The sequence below is a fragment of the Conger conger genome, chromosome 16, assembly GCF_963514075.1.
Source record: "Conger conger chromosome 16, fConCon1.1, whole genome shotgun sequence".
Classification (NCBI taxonomy): Eukaryota; Metazoa; Chordata; class Actinopteri; order Anguilliformes; family Congridae; genus Conger; species Conger conger.
Genome location: NC_083775.1, coordinates 12,244,484 through 12,264,937, shown reverse-complemented (window position 1 = coordinate 12,264,937; position 20,454 = coordinate 12,244,484). Strand labels below are relative to the sequence as shown.

The 20,454-nt window shown below is 41.8% G+C and overlaps 2 protein-coding genes across 4 annotated transcripts; one reads left to right on the top strand and one right to left on the bottom strand.

Moving 5' to 3' along the window:
- The first annotated feature begins 68 nt into the window (after positions 1-68).
- Positions 69-6,555, top strand: smcr8a (Smith-Magenis syndrome chromosome region, candidate 8a). The gene is made up of 2 exons (XM_061223184.1): positions 69-2,812; positions 3,774-6,555. Exons 1-2 carry the CDS (start codon positions 543-545, stop codon positions 4,228-4,230), a joined length of 2,727 nt encoding a protein of 908 aa, XP_061079168.1. The 5' UTR covers positions 69-542; the 3' UTR covers positions 4,231-6,555.
- shmt1 (serine hydroxymethyltransferase 1 (soluble)) lies at positions 6,197-17,605 on the bottom strand. Of its 3 annotated transcripts, none has more exons than XM_061223187.1 (12): positions 17,480-17,605; positions 16,449-16,588; positions 15,514-15,659; positions 14,037-14,152; positions 12,801-12,961; positions 12,420-12,501; positions 11,950-12,162; positions 11,579-11,695; positions 10,054-10,176; positions 9,159-9,275; positions 7,945-8,055; positions 6,197-7,827 (listed from the first exon to the last, which is right to left on the bottom strand). In XM_061223187.1, exons 2-12 carry the CDS (start codon positions 16,539-16,541, stop codon positions 7,655-7,657), a joined length of 1,452 nt encoding a protein of 483 aa, XP_061079171.1. In that variant the 5' UTR covers positions 16,542-16,588; positions 17,480-17,605; the 3' UTR covers positions 6,197-7,654. The 3 variants fall into 3 exon arrangements, with proteins under 3 accessions (XP_061079171.1, XP_061079170.1, XP_061079169.1); XM_061223186.1 differs by having other exon boundaries at positions 17,428-17,552; XM_061223185.1 differs by having other exon boundaries at positions 17,377-17,489.
- Between the last annotated feature and the right edge of the window lie 2,849 nt (positions 17,606-20,454).

Sequence of the window (20,454 nt, the reverse complement as noted above, 5' to 3'; positions counted from 1 at the left end):
AACAGTCACGTGGGCAGTGAGCAAAACACTGACGTACAAGTATGGCCGCTTTTCCTATTGCTACTTACTGTCAAACCTGCATTGACTTACGTGTGGCTTTACCTGTTTACTCGCACTGATACACTACGGTAAACCCGAAATGCCAGATTTATTCGTGGGACAAAAGCGTCTTCAAGTGAATGACTGATTAAGAAATTGCCTGGCTAACGTTAGCTGGCTTGCTAGCTGCTGCTTGTGTTATCCATGATGAGCTTGCTTTGATTTGCAGTGTACAGCCGTTCATAATGAATAGGAATGTATTCGGCTTTGAAACCATAACTACTTTTATTATAGATTTTGACATTATATGCAACATTGACTGACGGAAATGGCGCGTTATAATAATGTTAACCGATAGATTACAAGCGAACGTTTATATCAATGTTAGATAAGCTAGCTAAATGGGTATTTGTATTACCAGCAAAAAAAAAAAAAATGTCAAGACAGACTCCAGAAGTAGAATGGTAGCTTTTTTCTCATGTTATTTGTAAAATACAGGCAATATGATTGGCTCACCTGATTTGGTGGCATTTACCAAAGATGACGATTTTGGGGAAACAGATGTGGACCCCTGCTTACTCCCAGATGAGTTTTCAGTGCCTCTATTCACACACGCTGGAAATTCCAACCCTTGGTCAAAGACTTCCTATGCTAAATTTGCCCGGGATTTTATTCTCATATCTGAGTTTTCAGAACAAGTTGGTCCACAGCCCTTACTCACCATCCCAGATGAATCCAAAGTGTGCGGAACGTTTGATCTGAACTATTTCTCTCTCCGGATCATGTCTGTGGATTACCAGGCCTCTTTTGTCGGACACCCTCCGGGGTGCAACTACCCAAAACTCAATTTTGTGGAGGACTCAAAAGTTGTGCTTGGCGATTCGAAAGAAGGGGCATTTGCGTACGTCCATCACCTCACCCTCTATGACCTGGAGGCCCGTGGTTTTGTTCGGCCTTTTTGCATGGCTTACATTTCAGCTGACGAGAGCAAAATTATGCAGCAATTTCAACAGCTCTCCACTGAGTTCTCCAAGGCCTCGGAGTGGTTGAAAACAGGAAATCGGAAAGCATTTGCAAGTGAGCTGATCAAGAAACTGAAGGACCTTGAATACACCAGAACTGTGTTGCACAAGGAGACTGAGCTGCAGAAGAAGAACAGTGGCTGCTACTCAACACAGGTGATTGATAAAGCCAACGAGCTGGCAAATGTTGAAAAATCCATATATGAACACAAAGATCTTTTGAGGCAGATCACATCCTATCCAAGCAGGAAGAGGATAGACTGTGAGTTTCCTCAGGAGTCAGACGACCCTGCCACCTCAGCCGAAATGGACAAGAAAGCCACCCCCACAGAATGTTCCCCCGAGGTTTCTCCAGAGGCCATTACTGGCAAACGCAGACCCTCTTATACCCCTCAGCTTATAAAAGGAAAGTCTGCCAAGTGCTTCGATAAGAGGCTGAAAACGCTCGAGGAGCTCTGCGATTCATACTTCTTCCACCAGACAATGGAACAGCTGAGACTAATAGAGAGTGCATTCCGGGGAGACCTGTGTCACATTTACACCAATCAGATTAGCCAGGCCTTGCTGAAGAAGCAGAAAATCACAAACTTCCTCTATGAAGTGTACAACGATTGGGAGGATGAGGCCGTTTCAAAACCGTCCTTTGCGGGGAATCTGCCTCCTCCCACCCCTCTCCTGTTGGGGGCACCGCAGAGCCCAGAGGCTGTGCACGCTGACCTGGACGCAGAGACTAGTGTGGAAAAACCTCAGGAAGCGGAGTTGACCGAGTCCAGCCCCAGTGACCTCACCCAGGAGAATTCTGACGAAGGCACTGATGCGGAGATGAAGGTGAGCAGTGGGAGCAGTGGCGAGAGTGTGGATGCAGCCGGTCCTGAGAGACCTGAGAAACACTCTGAAGCTGAAGCAGTCCCTCAGGCGTTCTGTCCCGACGTTGTCGAGGGCAATGCAGCGGGCACGGTGGATGATGGGGAGGACAACGATGAGCGGGTAAGCGCCACCGATTCACCTTCGCCTGAGCATAACCGAGCATCTTACCAAAGTGCCATTCATGAGCAGGAACCTTCTGTGAAGGTCGACGGTGACATGGGCGGTGACGAACCGAAATCCCCTGGCCTTACACAGGACCTGGACTTGACTGGTGACAGTGTTTTACAAGCGAGCACAATGGTCCAAGCAGATGCCTCATGCTGCATGGGGCAGGAGAAGCTCCAGTACGAAGAGCCTTCCCCTGAGCTGGCAGAGAATGGCTTTCCTGATAGAGTCGTCAAGCGGGAACCCCAGTCTTGCCTGCAGGGGGACCTCACTCTCGGTAAGGCAGTGACCGCTGAAGACTCCCCGGCTGTGCCTAACGCACTGAACTCTGACGGCCTCTCGGATGACATGTTCAGGATGAATCTGGACGACCTCTCTGACGCTACCAGCTTCATGAGCGCCTCTACTAATTCCGACAGGTTGTCGTCTCCCTGTCACTATAGCAACCCTGTTACTTTGAAACAAAAGAAAAGGGCTGGACAGAATGCTCTGAGGTTCATAAGACAATACCCATTTTCCCAGCAAGCTATATTCTGTGTCCTGACCGGAAGGACCCTGGTGGTCCTGGGAGCTGATGAAAGGACCGTGAGAAAGCTGGTAAACGCCTTATCTATCTTTGTTCCCAATCTCGGCAAATATGGTGAAACGGTCCAACCTTGGCTTTCCTGTCCTTTCCAACTGACCGATCTGCAGAACTGGAAGATCATTGGCCTTCACAGGTACAGTAATATTTAAAAAGTTGCATAATGCAAATTAAGTGTTGAAATTGAGAGCATGAGCTTATTAATTAGAAATGATTCATATTCAGTCAGAGGTTCAGCTTCCATAGGTGAGTTTTTACTGCTTGTTTATCTCTTCGACCTCCAGGTCTGAGATTCATCTCACATTTACTCATATCATGTGCAAGTGAAGTGAAGTGAAGTACGTAAGTGCATTACATAGTTTCTCAAGTGTTATGTTATTCAATTAGCTTTTAATACTTAATTTTATTTCTACAATACTTTACAAACAAACAAGATTACAAATGTATTTTGTTCCGAGTTGAAATCTGATTTGAAAACATCTTACATCTGCAAGTATTACTACATTTCAATACTGTTGAGTCATAGACTCCCATTATGATTTTTCGAATAGTTTGCATTTCTTTCACAGAACTGATGTTCAGCTGTGCTAAGCCTGTCACTGAAGCCAGCAACACAGTGCAGTCAAAGGAAGCCTTTCAGGGCTGTGGAATATCTCAAGGACTTTACTCAGTCTGAATATTACATTAGATTACATTTAGCAGAGGGACTTACACACAACATTTTACATAGCATTTACATTGCATCTACATTGCATCAATTTATACAAAGGATACATACAGAAGCAATTTGGGGCTAAGTATTGTTTTCAAGTGTCCCATACCCATTACGCTACACGGATTGATACCCACCCTCCACGATCAGCACTTTTCCATTGAGTCCATGAGTATTCAGAGATGTTAAGCATTGCTACTTCTGTTTGGATCAAAATAGTCCTGAGAAATCCCTTCAGTTGATTCAGCCTGAATCAGCAAATGTCAGTTGGTCACCCACGGTGCCATGCAGGCTAACAGCGGGGACAGCACCAGCTGTTGTTGTCCATTTGAATGCCTGAAATGCCTAAAACACGGCTCAGTGTTCCATCTGTGTGTTCTGCCAGGATGGCTTCTCCCACTGGTTCCAGCATGCTCCACTCGCTGAACCGCTACGCCCGCTACATTGGCGTGCTGGATGCCGACCAAAAGACGCTCCGCTGCCCGCCTTACAGGGGCTCCCTGATTGGCAACATGGCAAACCACCGGACTCAGATCAAGCGCGGGAGCACGTACTTCATGCATGTGCAGTGCATGCTGACTCAACTCTATTCCAAGGCTTTTCTCTACACTTTCTGCCACCACCTCCACCTTCCCATAAGCCTCAGCGAGGACCAAGAAACTGTGGCTTCCCGCAGGTCCAGCTTTCTGCACCAGCAATTGGGCTACAACGAGGAGGACAGCAAGATGATCCAGTTCCTCTCAGAGCTGATAAAACAGTCCTACCTTCAGGGGCCTGGCAGAATGGTCCACCCACCGGGATTTTGCTTCAGCTACATTCCCAGCTTCGTGCACAAAATTTAGGCTGGAATGCTTCACACACTGGATTGTAATTTAAATTTTGTTGTAAGGATTTGTTGTGGACTTACCCTGGCGAAAAATGGGAGACCAAGTTATTTTCATTATTCACCCGTGGTAAGCATTGCAATGCAGCCAATAAGTTCGGAATTCCTAATTTGTGGATTTGGAGTGGTAGTTGGGGATGGATGTTTGTCATTGCTATGTAAACGTTATATGTAATTGGGTCTGAAAATATACACAAAACTAAATGATAGGCAGAAGAAAAGTGACAGAATCTCAAGTCTAGGATTAATTATTTAAAAGTGTCCAGCACATTTTCTGTCTACGCAAATGTCAATAAAAAAACAATTTATATTAATCGGATAGTGGCAATGTGTTGCAGTGCATTGTGGACTCCGTAGGAGCGGAAAATAGGACCAAAAGCACAACGATGGAAGTTTTGTAATCTAAATCTACATATACTCTATATAAACATATGTAACGTTATGGTGTACTTACTGCCCACTGGCATATGTTAGCGGAGCTTGAACTTTGTGTGTGACCAACTTAATACTGCCATCTACAATTTTAAACCAGCAGCCATGCTTTTTGAATCTGTCATGTAAAGAAAATATGGTTGTAGTTTAGAGTGAACTAAAAAAGCAAAAAATATCTGCTTCAAGTCTGTTCTGTTCATCATTATGATTTAAAGGACGTGTTTCTAACATACACTTGTCTTCACTGCAAAATCTTAAGTACAATGTAAGAACAGAAAATGGTCAGGATATTCATCTCTTCAATCCCAATCATGTTTTTACTGACCATTCTATCAACCCTTAATCTATGCACAACTACATGCAATCTTTTACAGTTTATCTTGTAAATGCAATATTTTTAAAGAAATGGCACCACTTTAAAAGTATCTTTCATGGCACCACTTTAAAAGTACAATTCAGTTATCCTAGTATCCTTTTTCCATTTCAGAGAATATCAAAACACAATGATTGTATATTGCCCAATGTGGAGCTTTGACTGACTGTTTGGCATGCCTGTGTGTTTTACATCCATCCCTTGGTACAGTCAGGAAACTCCCTGTTGCCAAAGTGTTTTTTTCCCCTCCCATTTATATAAGCAACTTAAAAGTAATCAGGTTCTGTCACCTTCGCTTCAGATTAAAGTTCAGGGCCCTTGAATGTTATGCATGCTACAAATGGTGTAATGTATAGCTTTGCTTCAAAATGTCAGTTTTCATGTTTACATGCACACTTAAGCACCCTTCCTGTCCACGGCTCGATTGTAAAGGGCCAGTGTTGTAGATCATGTTCAGTAAAAATATTTAGGTGTTAACGATATTGCTGCTGTCTGTTTGTGAAAGTGCGTCAGTGTATGTAGCTGTAGGTTTTTAGTGGCAGATCATTGCGTTTTGTTTGTCGACTGTCCCAGTATAAGCTTATTGATCTAGCCTTGCTTTAGTACGTTTCCATAAATCTAACGGCCAGTTTTAAAGATGGATGATTGCAATAAACGGCTGGTGATTTTTTTTTTTCATGGTATACTGGGGATTACTGCTGCGAGAACTCTGCTAAATTAAACATTTTGCTATTCCACAGTAGTTGTAGCCATTAATTGTTGTTCGTCCTGTTGTGGATGCGTCTACACTCGAACACAACGATTGTCCCAACATAAACCCAGCAGACCATGAAGTTCCTTTCAGACCAGCCGATTTCTCTCATCTCCTTTCTGCTGATGGCGTGCTCAGTCTACAGGCATTGTGATGACATAACCAGTTCTGAATGTAATTTCGGATAAGCCATATATTGTAGTTCGTCCTTTTTTGACAGTAATGTGTGGTAGGAAAGTGTGCCATTTTACCCATTGTGGTAAAACTGTGAAGCATATTTTCACATTTATTGGAAATATTACTTGACAAACCTCATGTTACTCTATCCTTGATTATGGGGAATAATGAATCCTGAATGTGGAACTTGACTCGGACTAATTGCAGTTTTTATTGTTTAGTTTTTTTTCAATAAACATGCCTGAGGCAAATATTTTGCCTCCAAAAACATTACTCAAGAAAAATGTTTTAATTTACTGTTCTTTACACTCCCATTCATCATTATGTAAAGCAGCAAGCTGATTTCTGCAATCTCTGTACAGCATGAAGTCCTGTTTTGCGTAGTCTGTGTGAATGCAGTCACAATTTGATTTAGCGATGTTTCATAGGGAACAGGGTTGTTTTAATCATTTGATCTTAAACTTTAGTATGTATGTGTTCTGCTGAAAATGTTGTAAACGCTAGGTGGGGGGGATCCGTATTTTGATCGTATAATAAAATAATTAAAACTGGCTCACTCTCCCAGTCATATTTATTTGCCATTTGAAAGTTTTTGTTTAAACAATGTAAGGAATGGAATCTTTCCAGATACAGGCGAAGTTCAAATATTTTCTCTCAGAAATCGACTGAATAACCTTCTTGATAAATGCATATTGAACCAGTAAAACATTGAAAGAAATGTCATTGTCATTTTGTTGTTGTAGCTATGATTTACTCAATATTTCAGTGTCTTCAGGTATACGTTCATAAATCTTACATGGCATTTTTGGTCATGTACTTAAATGTAGCAAGTGAAATTTTGCGAGAGAAAATACATTTCTCTAAAAATGCATCATGGACCCAGACAAGGATTAAGCTTAGTCTTTGACTAAATACATTTCCTCACTGGAGATTGCCACTGAAAATCCTAACTTGGGTCTTGGACTAGCCTGGGAAACCAACTCCCAATGAGTTTTAACATCTAGATCAATTCCATATCATTACTAGGCAAGGAGGCATCCCTGTCATTTCTGTCATGTCAGAAACTGGAAATGTCCATCTAGTCCCTTAATTAGTCAGAGATTAATTAATTAGTCTGAAATGAATGCTCCAACCAGGCCTTACACCACAAGCCCAAATAAATATTTTGCTGTGCCCCGAAAGTGCTGAATCATCCGTTCTGAAAACGGACAATGCAGTACGGAAAGGGCGTTGAGCCCCAATACGGAAATTATGCCTTCAAGAACTACCAGTTGCTATGTTTTCTCCAAGTTTTCTGCTTGCAGCTCAACAGGGTACACAAATTATTATTTTTTTTTTTTTAATTAAATAAAATGAAAAAAAAAAAACGAAATTGTATTCATTCATCAATTCCAACCTGTTCAATCTTGTAAAAATAATTTTGATGTAACATTCGTTTAACCGTTACTTTTTTTTTAACAAAATGTAACATGTGCTCATAAAATATTAAACAGAAATTAAATTATGTTTCAATATGAATTGATTGGCTCCACCAAATCCAGGTCAATTTAAGGTTTGGAGCCAGGTTTAACCCGATTTAATCATAACTCATAAACAATCAGTGAAGCAGTTCTGGCTTTTTTCAGGTGAGGTCAGCATCCATCTTGAGTGTTAGAGTTCTGGAAGTCCAGGTATGGGGAATTTTGCGGAAAAGGCTTCGACCTCCTCTCGGATTTCCTTAATCTTCATTTGCCATTTCTCATCTTGCACCAGCTTTTCCTTGAACTCCTTTAGAGTAGCCTTGGGGCTCAGGTTCAACTGAAACTCCAACGTCAGCGCAATACCTGAAACCCAATGACAACTTGCAGATTCAGTTTCCACTAAAATTGCTCGGGGACCAGAGAAACATGGGCTTTGAGGTCTACCACATTAATTTAATCCCCACCCTCCACCCTCCTCACCTCTGTGGATGTACTCGGCGACCTTACGGAAATCGTCTTCCAGAAGTCCTCTGGAGGTGAGTGCCGGCGTTCCCAAACGAATGCCACTGGGGCGAAGGGCACTTTTATCTCCTGCGTTTGTGCAGCACAGGCAGAGTCACAACTCATGTCAACAAAACACTGAACTCACTTCTGAAGTGTAAATGAAAGCTGTAAACGTATTGCTGGCAGATGAGTCAATTATAGGATTCACCCCAGAGCTTTTTAAAAAGGAGTGGCTCTCAGGCCCCTGCACTCTGCATTTTTACACCACCTTAAAATGATTCAACTGCATTCACACTGCACAACTGCATTATCCTTAAACACACACGTAAGAAATGCTTGCAAACAATGACTTAAGAAACCAACCTCCAAATGTCATTTATTTAAAAGGAATTAGGAAAACTGCATTAATTTCTCCCAAAGACAGCATTTTATTTTATTATTATTATTTTTTTTTATTCAGAAGTCTGAAAAATGACAACTAACCAAAAAGGAATGAGGACAACTTCTGACACCTACAACATCCAAGCCAGGTATAAGTATTGGAAGACCTGTGTTGCTTCTGGTAGTTGGAAGTATCAGAGGCAATATCTAGCGTTAAATCTCAGTTTGCCATACTGCAAAAAAGGACTTTGTCCTGTGAGCTGATAATCTTGAGATTTTGTTTAACGAGGGAGCAGCATTTTAAGTTTCGGCCTCATTTGGTGTGACAAGCGTCTCGCGAGAGCCTCTTTCACACACTAACGCAACCCTGTAAAGCAATTTAAATTCAATAACCTGTCAAACGAAACATGGCAACAACTGAAAATAATGCAAACATACTGATGACAAATGCTACCGCATCACCAAGTCAATTTAAACTCAGTCAGCAAAAGGCGGAATCAAGAGGTCTAGGTTGATGGATGTTTTGACAAACGGATGGGGTTCACCCGAAAATGGCTCAAAGACTGGCACACCAGCACGGTTATGTTCTTTGTGGAGATCCCTGAATAATAATAATAATAAAAATAATAATAAATAAAATAGTAAATAGTAAATTAATTCTAATGAATGAATAATGTTTGTATAGGACTTTTCAAAAGAGTTCCAAAAATATTTTTGTGTGTGTGAAATTGGCCGTCGTGACTTCCAACTGATTATGACAGAGCGGGTCACAAATGGTTACGCTCTGTGAGAACGTATGGCACCGGTACCTGGGCAGGTGTTTTTGTTGCAGGCAATAGCGCAGGCCTCCAAAACCTTCTCCACCCTGCCACCATCAGTTCCCTGTGTACGGAAGTCAATTAGGATGAGGTGATTGTCAGAGCCCCCTGTATAACAGAAAACACACTGTCGTGAGTATCAGCAATCAGCAGTTTCACTTTTGTCAGCACAAGACATTTGGACGATGATCTGAGCACGAATTTCAGCACTAACATGCTGCGCTCTAAAGGTTCTGTTCCACTGAAAAAAATCTAATTGTCAAATTGACCTTTTTCTGTTTACTGCAGCAAATCATCCCTCAACTATTCCAGCTTTCAGGATAATACCTCCTTTTGAATGATTACACCATATGTATGGTTAAATTAGTATAATTATTTACCATTCCTATTTTTGGAGTCAATTTTCTCATCCTGATTTTGGACGATATTACAGGACATTTCTCATAGTCATAGGCATAGTCATCCTATCATGAAACTTTTGAGGAAATCATTTTGTTATAAATCAGGAAAATGTTTTAGAAAAATTACTATTGGATAATGCTGATAAAAGAATGGCTCAAAACAATCTTCAAAAATGTCTTTAGAATCTGAAAGAATTATAATGATATGGTTCCTACTTGGTTCAGATTATAGACTGCTACATTGCCATTTCCGCCATGTTGAATAAAGTATGCAAATGGTCTCATTTGCATATTTTGTCAAAATGCATCTTTTCATGTCCATACCTCATGATAATTGCAATATGTACTTCTGGGATGGTCTGGGAGACCAAAGATGCATTTTCGGTGGAACACAACCTTAAAGTTCATCAACATGAATTGACGTCCTCAAAAGCAAATGTGGAAGAAATGTAAGACGAAGTGCAGAATAAATGCTGGCAACTCACCTGTGACAAGCTTATAACCCTTCTCTAGCATTGCAGCTGCCAGGGCTTTGCAGTTGGCCAGAATTTGGGCCTGATACGCTTTGAATTCAGGAGTCAGTGCCTGCTTCAGAGCTACAGCAATTCCTGGATCACAGAGAACATGTTAATTTCTGAATGTTTTGCCATCATCATTTCACTCATCGACACAAGAGTAAAATGCATCCACATAAATGATTCTATGGGGTCACCACCAAGGACAGGGAGAGTATATTACATTACATTACTGCCATTTGGCTGACGCTCTTATCCAGAGCGACGTACAGTTGATTAGACTAAGCAGGAGACAATCCTCCCCTGGAGCAATGCAGGGTTAAGGGCCTTGCTCAAGGGCCCAACGACTGTATGGATCTTATTGCGGCTACACCGGGATTCGAACCACCAACCTTGCGGGTCCCAGTCATTTACCTTAACCACTAGGCTAGAGTACATTACATTAAAGGCATTTAGCAGACACTCTTATCCAGAGATAAATGAAAATATTTAATGAGATCATACATACATCTACAGTGTGTTTACATGTCTAATAAATAAAAAGATCAGATTTGTAGGTTCAATGAGCTTTTACTATTCAGAAGTAATTTATGATCAGACGTTTAGGTTCCACCAAGTGTTCGACAGTGTCACCAACTGACACTTCTGCCCAGCTGTTGTAGGGGAATAAAATGGTGCTTAGCCAGGATAAGCACAAATAGAAAGGGATGCTAAAGTGGGTAACTCCAAGGTGGCCCACTTGAATAAACAAGGAGAGCTAGAGCAGTGCGTTGCTCATATACAGTGAAGAGACAATCCTCCTCAGGTCTTCTGCAGAAGATCATTAGGATATTTGTATCTGTAGGGCGGCCTGTAGCGCAGTGGTTAAAGTACATAACCGTCTGTTCTAGCTCCACGGTGGTAGAAGGAACTCCCCGTGGAGGTCAGAACAGCAGAATCTCTTCGGTCATCTTCAAGCGCAGACTGAAGACGCATCTCTTCAAGCTGCACCTCTCCCCGTCCCTTCCTACCTCCCTGTAAACCTTAACTGTTGTCTTTACCTCTGTTTTTTTACTTGTGTATTAGGACATTACCTTTGCTAGTTCTGTTTGGCAAGGTAAACAGTTTATTCATACATATGCGTGTTGAGGCATTATAAAAAATTTCAAATAATTAATTAATCTTATGATCAAATAGGCACTGATCCTTATCTTTGTTGTACAGGTAGCCGTTGAAATTGTACTTCCCTTTAGGGTCTTTCAGCACACTTATCCCTGATATGGGTATGCACATTGCACATTGTTGTACGTCGCTCTTAATGTAATTTAATGACTGGGACACACAAGGTCAGTGGTTCGATCCCCGGTGTAGCCACAGTAAGATCCACAGCCGTGGTCCCTGAGCAAGGCCCTTAACCCTGCATTGCTCCAGTCTAATCAACATGTAATGGATATTTGCTCCCTTCATTGTAGTTGACAGTTGTAAAGCAAAAGTACTAAGGGTGAGGAAGGCTCACCTGCAATGGCATGGTTGTGTGGTCCCCCTTGCAGGCCTGGGAACACAGCCTGGTTGATTGGATTCTCCAGGTCGTACAGGGTCTCCTTACCAGTTTTTGGATCAACACTGCGCACCCCTAAATAAAATTAAAATAAAAATAGAAAAAGAGCCATCAATGCACAGGAGAAGCTGAAAAGCCCAAATGTGCACAATCCAGACCCGGGTCAAGTACAGAATTGTTTTAGATTCACAGTCTTCTACGCTTTACTTATCTCGTGTGAAAATCAAGCACGGAAATGTATTTGAATCCAAACAATTATATAATTGACCCAGCTCTCGCACAATCATGCAGCACAGTGAGACTGCATTCTAGAAACAAGGGAAACCAACCTTTTCTGTAAAATATGAGACCAGACCTACAGCCCCTCAAGGTCTTGTGGGTAGTGGTGGTGACCACGTCGGCATGGTCGAACGGAGACTCCATCACCCCGCCAGCCACCATTCCGGCGACGTGGGCCATGTCTGACATGAGGAACGCCTCGTTCTCGTCTGCGATCTTGCGCAGTCTGCTGTGGTCAATGGTACGGGCGTAACAGCTGGCACCTGGGAAAGTTCACAGGAAAGGAAAGAAACTCAGCGACCTTGGATGCGAAATTCAGCCATAAAATACCTTAACACCACCATTACAGCACCACGGTCACCATTAAAATACCTTAGACACATGACCCTGTGTCCTTGTGCCAGAAAATGAGACTTATCTCTTGGATAGACAGAGGACACATTTCTGAAAACAAGGAATGTGATATCCTCTCCCAGAGAGAATTAATCAGGCTTAAGCATAAAAATGTAACTTTACGCACCAGCAATGATCAACTTGGGGTGGAACAGGCGAGCATTCTCCTCCAGCCGATCATAGTCAATTAAACCAGTGTCTGGGTTTACCTAAAACCAGAAAAGAGGGGGGGGGGGGATGTTGTACTCGGTCGTGCACTAGGCCTTACAAGACATAGAACAGGCATTGAATGACCAAAGTAATAATCTGTGATCAAGTGACTATGGATAAAAGCATCCGCGAAATGAAAGTCTTTCAAGTGGTCAATTCTCAAAAAGATAGGAACAGGTTACGCGAAGACAAGGGAGTAAAGTCCAAAAAAAATCTGCCAAACCACCCAGGTCATCTGGATGGGATAAAGGATCCTTCTTATTGGACAACCATAGTAGCTGAGAAGTTTCGTCATTACCCTATATGGCATGGACTCAAAGAAGACGGAGGACGCAGAGATTTTCTTCTTGTTGGTCATGAAACCGTGGCTCAGGTGACCCCCATCCGGGAGGTCCAGACCCATGATCCGGCCGTGGCTCCCCACGATCGCGGTGTACACGGCAAAGTTAGCCGGGCTGCCTGCAAGAGCCAACAGATGCAGTGTCGCTACATTATATTACAGGCGTTTGGCAGACGCTCTTATCCAGAGCAAAGTACACAAAGTGCATAAACATAACCAGAGACAAGTGTGCTGAAAGACCCTGGAGCAGGGGTGCACAGGGCCGATCTACATGCCAACCAGTCACCTTAATTTTTGTTTTCTGACCGGTCTATAAACTACACTGGTTCACTCCTGTACTGGCTCAGTAAACTCCAAATGGTAAAATATGACACCTTTCTGCAAATTTGAAAACAAGATTGCTTTATTTTCTTTCTTTTTTTTATTTTTTATTTCATTTTACAAAAAAATAAAATAATAATAATAATAATAAAAAGGAAAAGGGTCCTGGGCAATAGTTTTTTTAAAGATAATTACTAAGGCCCAGATTCAGGTGATTTACTCGTTAGGGCTTCAATTAATCAGGTCAGTATAATTCCAGGGCTGAACTTTTTATTCTGAAGTAACGCCACCAAGGCTACAAAAACTGTCATTGTTTCAAACTACCCATTTTCACTGTCAGAAACATTATTAGAAAATGTAAGATAAATGAAACAGTTAAAGTCAAGGCAAGGCCAAAAAAGATTTAAGATAGAATGGCCCGAGACCTGGTGAGAAATGCTAAAAAAAAAAAAAAAAAAAAAATTTAAAAAACCTACACGGTAGAGTTGCCAGAAGGAATTGTCAGGTGGTTAGTTGCCCGAGGAGGAGTTGAAGCAGTAATGTTTGCACAGGGCCTTTTTCTTTACTTTTTATTATTTTGAAACCGTCATAAATTGAAATAAAAAGTAATCTTGCTTTAAAACTTTTACAACTTGAAGAAATTAGTAATGTTAAAGGTTTAGAGGTCAGGTTCACTTCTGTTCCCTTGGATATTAATTGTAAAATGCTTTTTGACCAGGGATGACCCCATTTCCGTATACAAGCTTGCTTGTACGCTCAATAGCAAGCAAGCAGTTTCAGACAGTCTTGGCATGCTTCACAGCCTACATAGGCAAGTTGTATACTGAAAGGTAAGAAAGCAAGCGGTTCCAGACACAGCCTTGGTGTGGTTACCGGAATATGGCTGCACGTTGACGCCCCACTTGGCCGGGTCCAGGCGGAACACCTCGAGGGCTCTGTTCTGACATAGCCTCTCCAGATCATCAACACACTCCGTCCCACCATAATATCTGAACAAAGGAGAGGCACAGGCAAAAAAAAAAAACTTTTAGGAAGGAACAAGCTCACTAAATGTTAAACGCATTTCAACGCATTTAACATTTAAACTAGGGAGGCAATTTTGCGCGATCGTTTTAATCGATTGATTGTCGGCAATAAAGATCTCGATAGAAGTCCACTTTATGGCCTATAAAAAGAATGACTCCAAATAGGCCGACCCATTACAGAGTTGTATATAGAGGCGTTTTATTAAGACACAATCGTTAAAACAGGATTCGCATTGTGTATTTGCAATGACAATAACGGCAAGAAACTGAGGGTTCAGACTGAGAAAAAGAGGAGGGTAGGGACATGCTCAGATGGCACCCATGTTCCAGGAACGGTTAAATATACTTTTGGTAATGCTTTTGGTCCAGGGAACAGCGACTCAACTTCCCACCAGTCCAGGGCATGTGTCCAAAGCCAGAGAAATTCCCCAATTCAAAATGTCAGTGCCAATGTTCGGTCATTGGTTCACTGAAATGTTAATGTTTAAATAAAAAAAAAACTAAAACTGAACAAAGTTGTTATTAACAATTAAATTGATTAACATCCTCAATTTAAAACAAACAAACATGACTGCACGGACTCCTCTCGCCCGGCAATCGGAATGTTTGGAGCGGGAGGGTTAGTGTTGGGGCCAGACCAGTAAGGTAGCGCCAAGTACACAAAATGATGACGGCAGACTACAATTTTAGCACCGTCATTCCCACAACTTATCTGCCAACAAAAATATATGCGGTACATGAAGTGAAATACGGTTTGTTTAGGGTGTTAATTCCAGATTAATTTCAACCCTGTGACACAGTAGCTCAAGGAAAGTTACAAGTCACAACCACCCACTATCCATTCTCGAAAGCCAACTAATTATGGCATACTCCTACAGTGTTTTTATTCATTTAGGAAAAAAAAAAATTCTCATGACGAAATGCCATCCAGATCTCTCCATGGAGAAGTAAACAAAGTAACACAGGCAATGTCCAAGGTCACGCACAAGTTCCCCAATGACCTTCAGCAGTCTAGCTGGAATTCAGTAAAAACAATTCTGGCAGCGACACACCAGAAACATTCCCTTATGGTACAAACAAGTTTGACAAACATTAAGTAGGAAGCTTTTTCCACTGCTTATATTAAAGAGGAATATTATACATTTGAAGGTTGCAGGAAAAATAAAGTGGGGAAAAATATTTTTTTTTAAAGCATTAAAAAAAGGCAAATAAACAATTGCCAACAGGTTTTATTCAAAGATAAGTGCAAAAGCCAGCGTTGCAATTATAGGCATAAAATGGTATGCAGCTTTTAACGGTGGGCCCTGACAGCACAGCTCACTCACCTTTGACCAGGGTACCCCTCAGAGTACTTGTTATTCATGCAAGAGCCCAGGGCTTCCAGGACCGCCCGGCTCGCAAAGTTCTCAGAGGCAATCAGCTCCAAACCATACTTCTGCCTTTTCTTCTCTTTCTTGATAATTTCATATACCTGCAGAAGACCCGCGCAGAAGTTCAGCCCTTGAGCAAGGCCCCTAACCCCACATGGGGACAAACAAGAAATACAAAACAAACATAGCATGTGGCACCCCCCACCCCAACTGTTCCCATTTGCCAGTGAGCTCCTTTAGGTAGACCTGTAGACCAGCTTTTTAACACAAATGTCTAATCAGCCAATAATGTGGCAGCAACTACATGCATAAAAGCATAGACATGGTCAAGAGGTTAAGCTGTTTTTCAGACCAAATGTCATAATGAGGAAATATGATCCAAGTGACTGACTGTGGAAAGATTGTTAGTACCAGACAGAATGGTTTGAATATCTCAGAAACTGCTGATCTCCTGGGACACACACACACACACACACACACACACACACACACACACACACACACACACACACACACACACACACACACACACACACACACACACACACACACACGTCTCTAGAATTAGCAGAGAATGGTGAGAAACAAAACATCCAGTGAGCAACTGTTCTACAGGCAAAAATGCCTTGTTAATGAGAGGTTAGTGGAGAAGGGCCAGACTGGTCAAAACTGACAGGAAGGTGACAGTAACGCCAATATCCACACATTACAACAGTAGTATGCAGAAGAGCATCTCTGAACACACAATGCGTCAAACCTCTAAGTTTGCGTCAAACGGCTACAGAAGCAGAAGATCAATAAGTCTGAAAAAATACCCAATAAAGCTCACAATGAGCAAGACATAGATGCCTCATGGGGCACTTGGCACAAATCTCCTCAGAAGATCTTACCTCCGCATCATTGGTACTGAGAGGTTCAAGCATCATTTGGTTATGAGATTTCCATGTCTCCTTGCTCAGGTGAGTGCCGTTACTGAGGGCCATAGCTGCCTATTTTCTTTGTGCTTTGAATTTACTCCAATCAAGAGGGGCTGTCAAAAATATCAGTATATTGTAATTAGCCTAACTAAAATAAAGCATCTTTGGAAGTCACACCCCAACTTTAATCATCTCCCAATTTCAAACGATTAGTCATGAGGTGATCCAGCTAGGTTTTGCCAAAACAATCAGGTCAATATCAGCGTAGTCAACCAAAAATTGCAAAACGGTTGATAAACACTTGAGGTAATGGGGTTACGTTATACACATTTTCAGCCATGGATTTGTGCACACGAATCGGCTGTAAGGTGGAAAAAACAAACAAAAAACAAAATAAATAAATAGATTCCACATCAAATCTGCTCACTCTCAAAGTTCAATTCGCATTTTATGCAGGCAAGGCATCCACGTGACATGTTAACCTCGTATGATCCAGCCAGTGTACGCACACGGGAAGCTGGTAAAATTGCATGACTGCCAACTACAAAATAAGTCTTAAAATCAATCAAGCAACGTTATTTTCACAGAATTCACGCAAGCTTGTGTTGGTAAGTTCACGCATAACTCGGATATTTTCCGCGCTAATGTAATTTCCTTTTGCAAACAAGTTAACGTTAAGCAGTGTCTTGTGATACTGGAAGTAATGTTCCACCCAATCATTGTAAATGTAGCCTACGGAGTGGTACAAAAAAACATTCTAAGCCAAAGAAACTAAACAACTAGTAGTCAGCTAGCTAACCACATAAATTAGCAACGCTTTTTTTAGTTCAGTTTACCGTAGACATAACGTAAAGCACTATTTATAGAACGCAACAAACGCCAACTTCATTAGGTAACTTACAGCAATAAGTTACTCGAGTCAACAGGCAGTGATATAGGACTGGAAACTTACTTGACAGTTAAAGTACTCCGTGAGCTCGAAGGAATACAAATATTTAACCTACCCTGTTGACGCCTTCAGCGATAGCTAGCTAGCAAACGAGCACATCGGCCGTTATCCGCCGTGCTGGGTTGAGTTCCATCAATAAATATGTACCGCGAAAACTTTCATCCAATCCCATTACGGAGGCATATTCAGGCCACGCCTGAACGAAGCCTCCCATTATGTTAAAATGTTATGCCTAGGATCAGATTGCCAAATTCAAACCGAACTCAGTTCCCTCCACATATTGTATATAATTCGTATTACATGCATTTTCATATCTTCATAATTCGACAATATGGCCTTTTCTTTGCCCCAAATGCTAAAATGTCGGTTTTGTCTTGGTTCCAGTGGAGGAAGTTTTCAGACATCCAAGCTTCTATATCAGAAGCTTGGCAATATTTAGATTTCACGCACCTGTTGCATTGCCTACTTTGTCTACCCTGGACATCATGATGGACATTGTTGAGATGGAGACCATAAAATGTTTTCGAGTTGAGAGTGCCTTCTCTTGGTTGAGAGACTACAGGAGGTTCATTTTCAAGGGGCGGCAGAAGCACTCAAAGTGAAATGCGTCAGGTCTGTTTTCCCAGCCCAGATTTCGTGTGTGTTATCAGATTTCACAGAAACATTACTTCTGTAAATCTAGTTCCTGCGGGGAAAAACTTTTCAGGGCGTGATGGACAAAAAAGGTTGTAAAGTTTAATACTGCATGGGAAGTGCTACCAGAATCACTCGAAAAAGGCTTTGGGTCTTTGGACATTCCTTTTAGCCTCTACAATGCTCCTGCCATCACTCTGATACAAGTCAATCTTGGTCACTGCTGTCCAGGAGACCTTTTTCAGGAGCTCAGCAGGCACTTTTACGTATTTCTGCATAACTTATGTATAACTGTGACCTGGCCATTCAGTTTTGTATCCAACTAGTGGTTTGCATCTTCTAGTGTAGCCTCTGTAGATGGGTTTGTAAAGTTGTATGCGGACAGTAGTCACTGACACATCCACACCTGCCTCCCGAAGAGTGTTTCTGATCAGTCAGAGAGGCGATTGGGTTATTTTCTTCACTACTGTTGAGGTCTTCCTTGGCCTACCTGTCCCCTTGCAAGACACCAGTGCTGTCTTTCTTCTTAATGAGGTTCCAAAAGTTTATTTTAGTAAGCCCATTGTTTGGCCAATATCTCGGCTTTGTTTCTTATTTCTCAGCCTCATACTGGCTTCCGTGACTGTCATTGGGATTGTCACCTCTGGTCCTCACACCAATAAGGCTCCAAAGGCAATCAAAAGCCTAGAATCAAGACTAGATACCGGAATCTTTCTTATACTTGCACTAGGGAAGCGATTGAGTACACCTGACTAATGGGAAACAACTAAGAAGCCAACTGTCCAATTAGTTATGGTCGCCTAAAATGGGGGGGGACTTTACTGGGTACTACTACAAGCTTTCTTTTTCATGTGCACATGGTTCACTTCCAGTACTTATATGGTGTTTTAAGTACTATTATTTAGATATTGATAAAAGTAATTTAAAAAATGTTTCAATGAGCACAGGTATGTCATGTACAATACAAACACCTTTTTTTGAATGAAAAAGGTTTGGCATATCCTACAATCAGGAACATAATATTTGGAACCACAGAACTACATCATATCAGCATCATGAATGCACACGTACCTCACATGGACTTAACTGAAAGGACAGTCCATGTTTTTCTGTGCAAGACACCAGACAAAGATGCAAACCATCAACATGTCGTGCTAACCAAAATACAGACTCACATTCCCCAATTTATTCAACAGGAATATCACATGGCTGTGAATTTGTAGAAGTAAAGAAAAGGATTTTGAGTTCCTTCATCATGAGCAAATGGCATAACACAAAAGAATACAAATTATCTTTTTGTACTGCATGCCAGCACTTTTGTGATATGACAAATGTAATGTGCAAACTTAAAAAATGTTGTCACTTTCTCAGAAATAATGTAAATATAGAACACTGATATATTAAGAAATATATGTGCATTAGTATTTACAGGAGGAGGATGGGGCATTATTCATGGAAAACCAAACTTTGACTTCATACAAGCCAGAAGTTAGTGCCCTCCACCATCTCAACACACTCTTCAGGTGCCCCTCTCCGCGGCACCTTAAGGGATCTACAAAGGACATCCAGCCAATAGCTGAGTGTAAATCATCCTCCAACTCTTCCACTGTTAGTCCTTTGAATCTATCCGATAAATTATTTGTGCTATAATCAGGAAGGCCTTTGAAGCCTCTTAATATTCTTTCGGTATTGACATCCCTTCCGTTTTCCTTATTTTTTTTCTTTAGCCAGGCATTGTGCCCCTCCCCTGTAGGGTTGGGGTATTCTCAGTCAGAACTTTAACCTTGCTCCTTAAACCCTAAATCTAAGTCCCCCGACTTCAGACTCCTCTACTGACAAGTATGTCTGCTCATTATCTCTGAACCACATATTTTTCTTCTTACGGGCGTTCTTACTACCACCTCGATGGCGTGTGCGAGGGGTTAAAAATGCATTCCTTCCAAACCCATCCCCCCTCAATCTCTCATCAGGGGGGCCTAGGGCCTGGTCCTCGACAACATGAGAAATGAAAACAAAGGAAGCAATGACCCCTGAGACCACTAGAGGGGCGTCAAACATAAACACAGTTCTTATAGAACATGACACCGATGGTCCCTGATCCTGGTGTCACATGGCCGATTCCCCATTGTTTCCAGGCCCCTGAGTGACATTTCCATTCGCTTGACTTTGAAGAAGACTCATTCCCAGCGTCCCCATCAGGAGGCGCAGCCCTGTGCAGTTTTCAGCAACACAAAAAAATAGCAAATCATCTTTGGGAACATGCAGACACTCCCCTCTGATTGGTTATTGTACAGCTCAGTGCGGTTCGGTTAGTCCAGACGGAGTTAACTGCAGTTAGAATAAGCAAAGCAAGAGGGTACATCTGTGAAATACATGCTGGTGCCGTTAAAGTTTGAC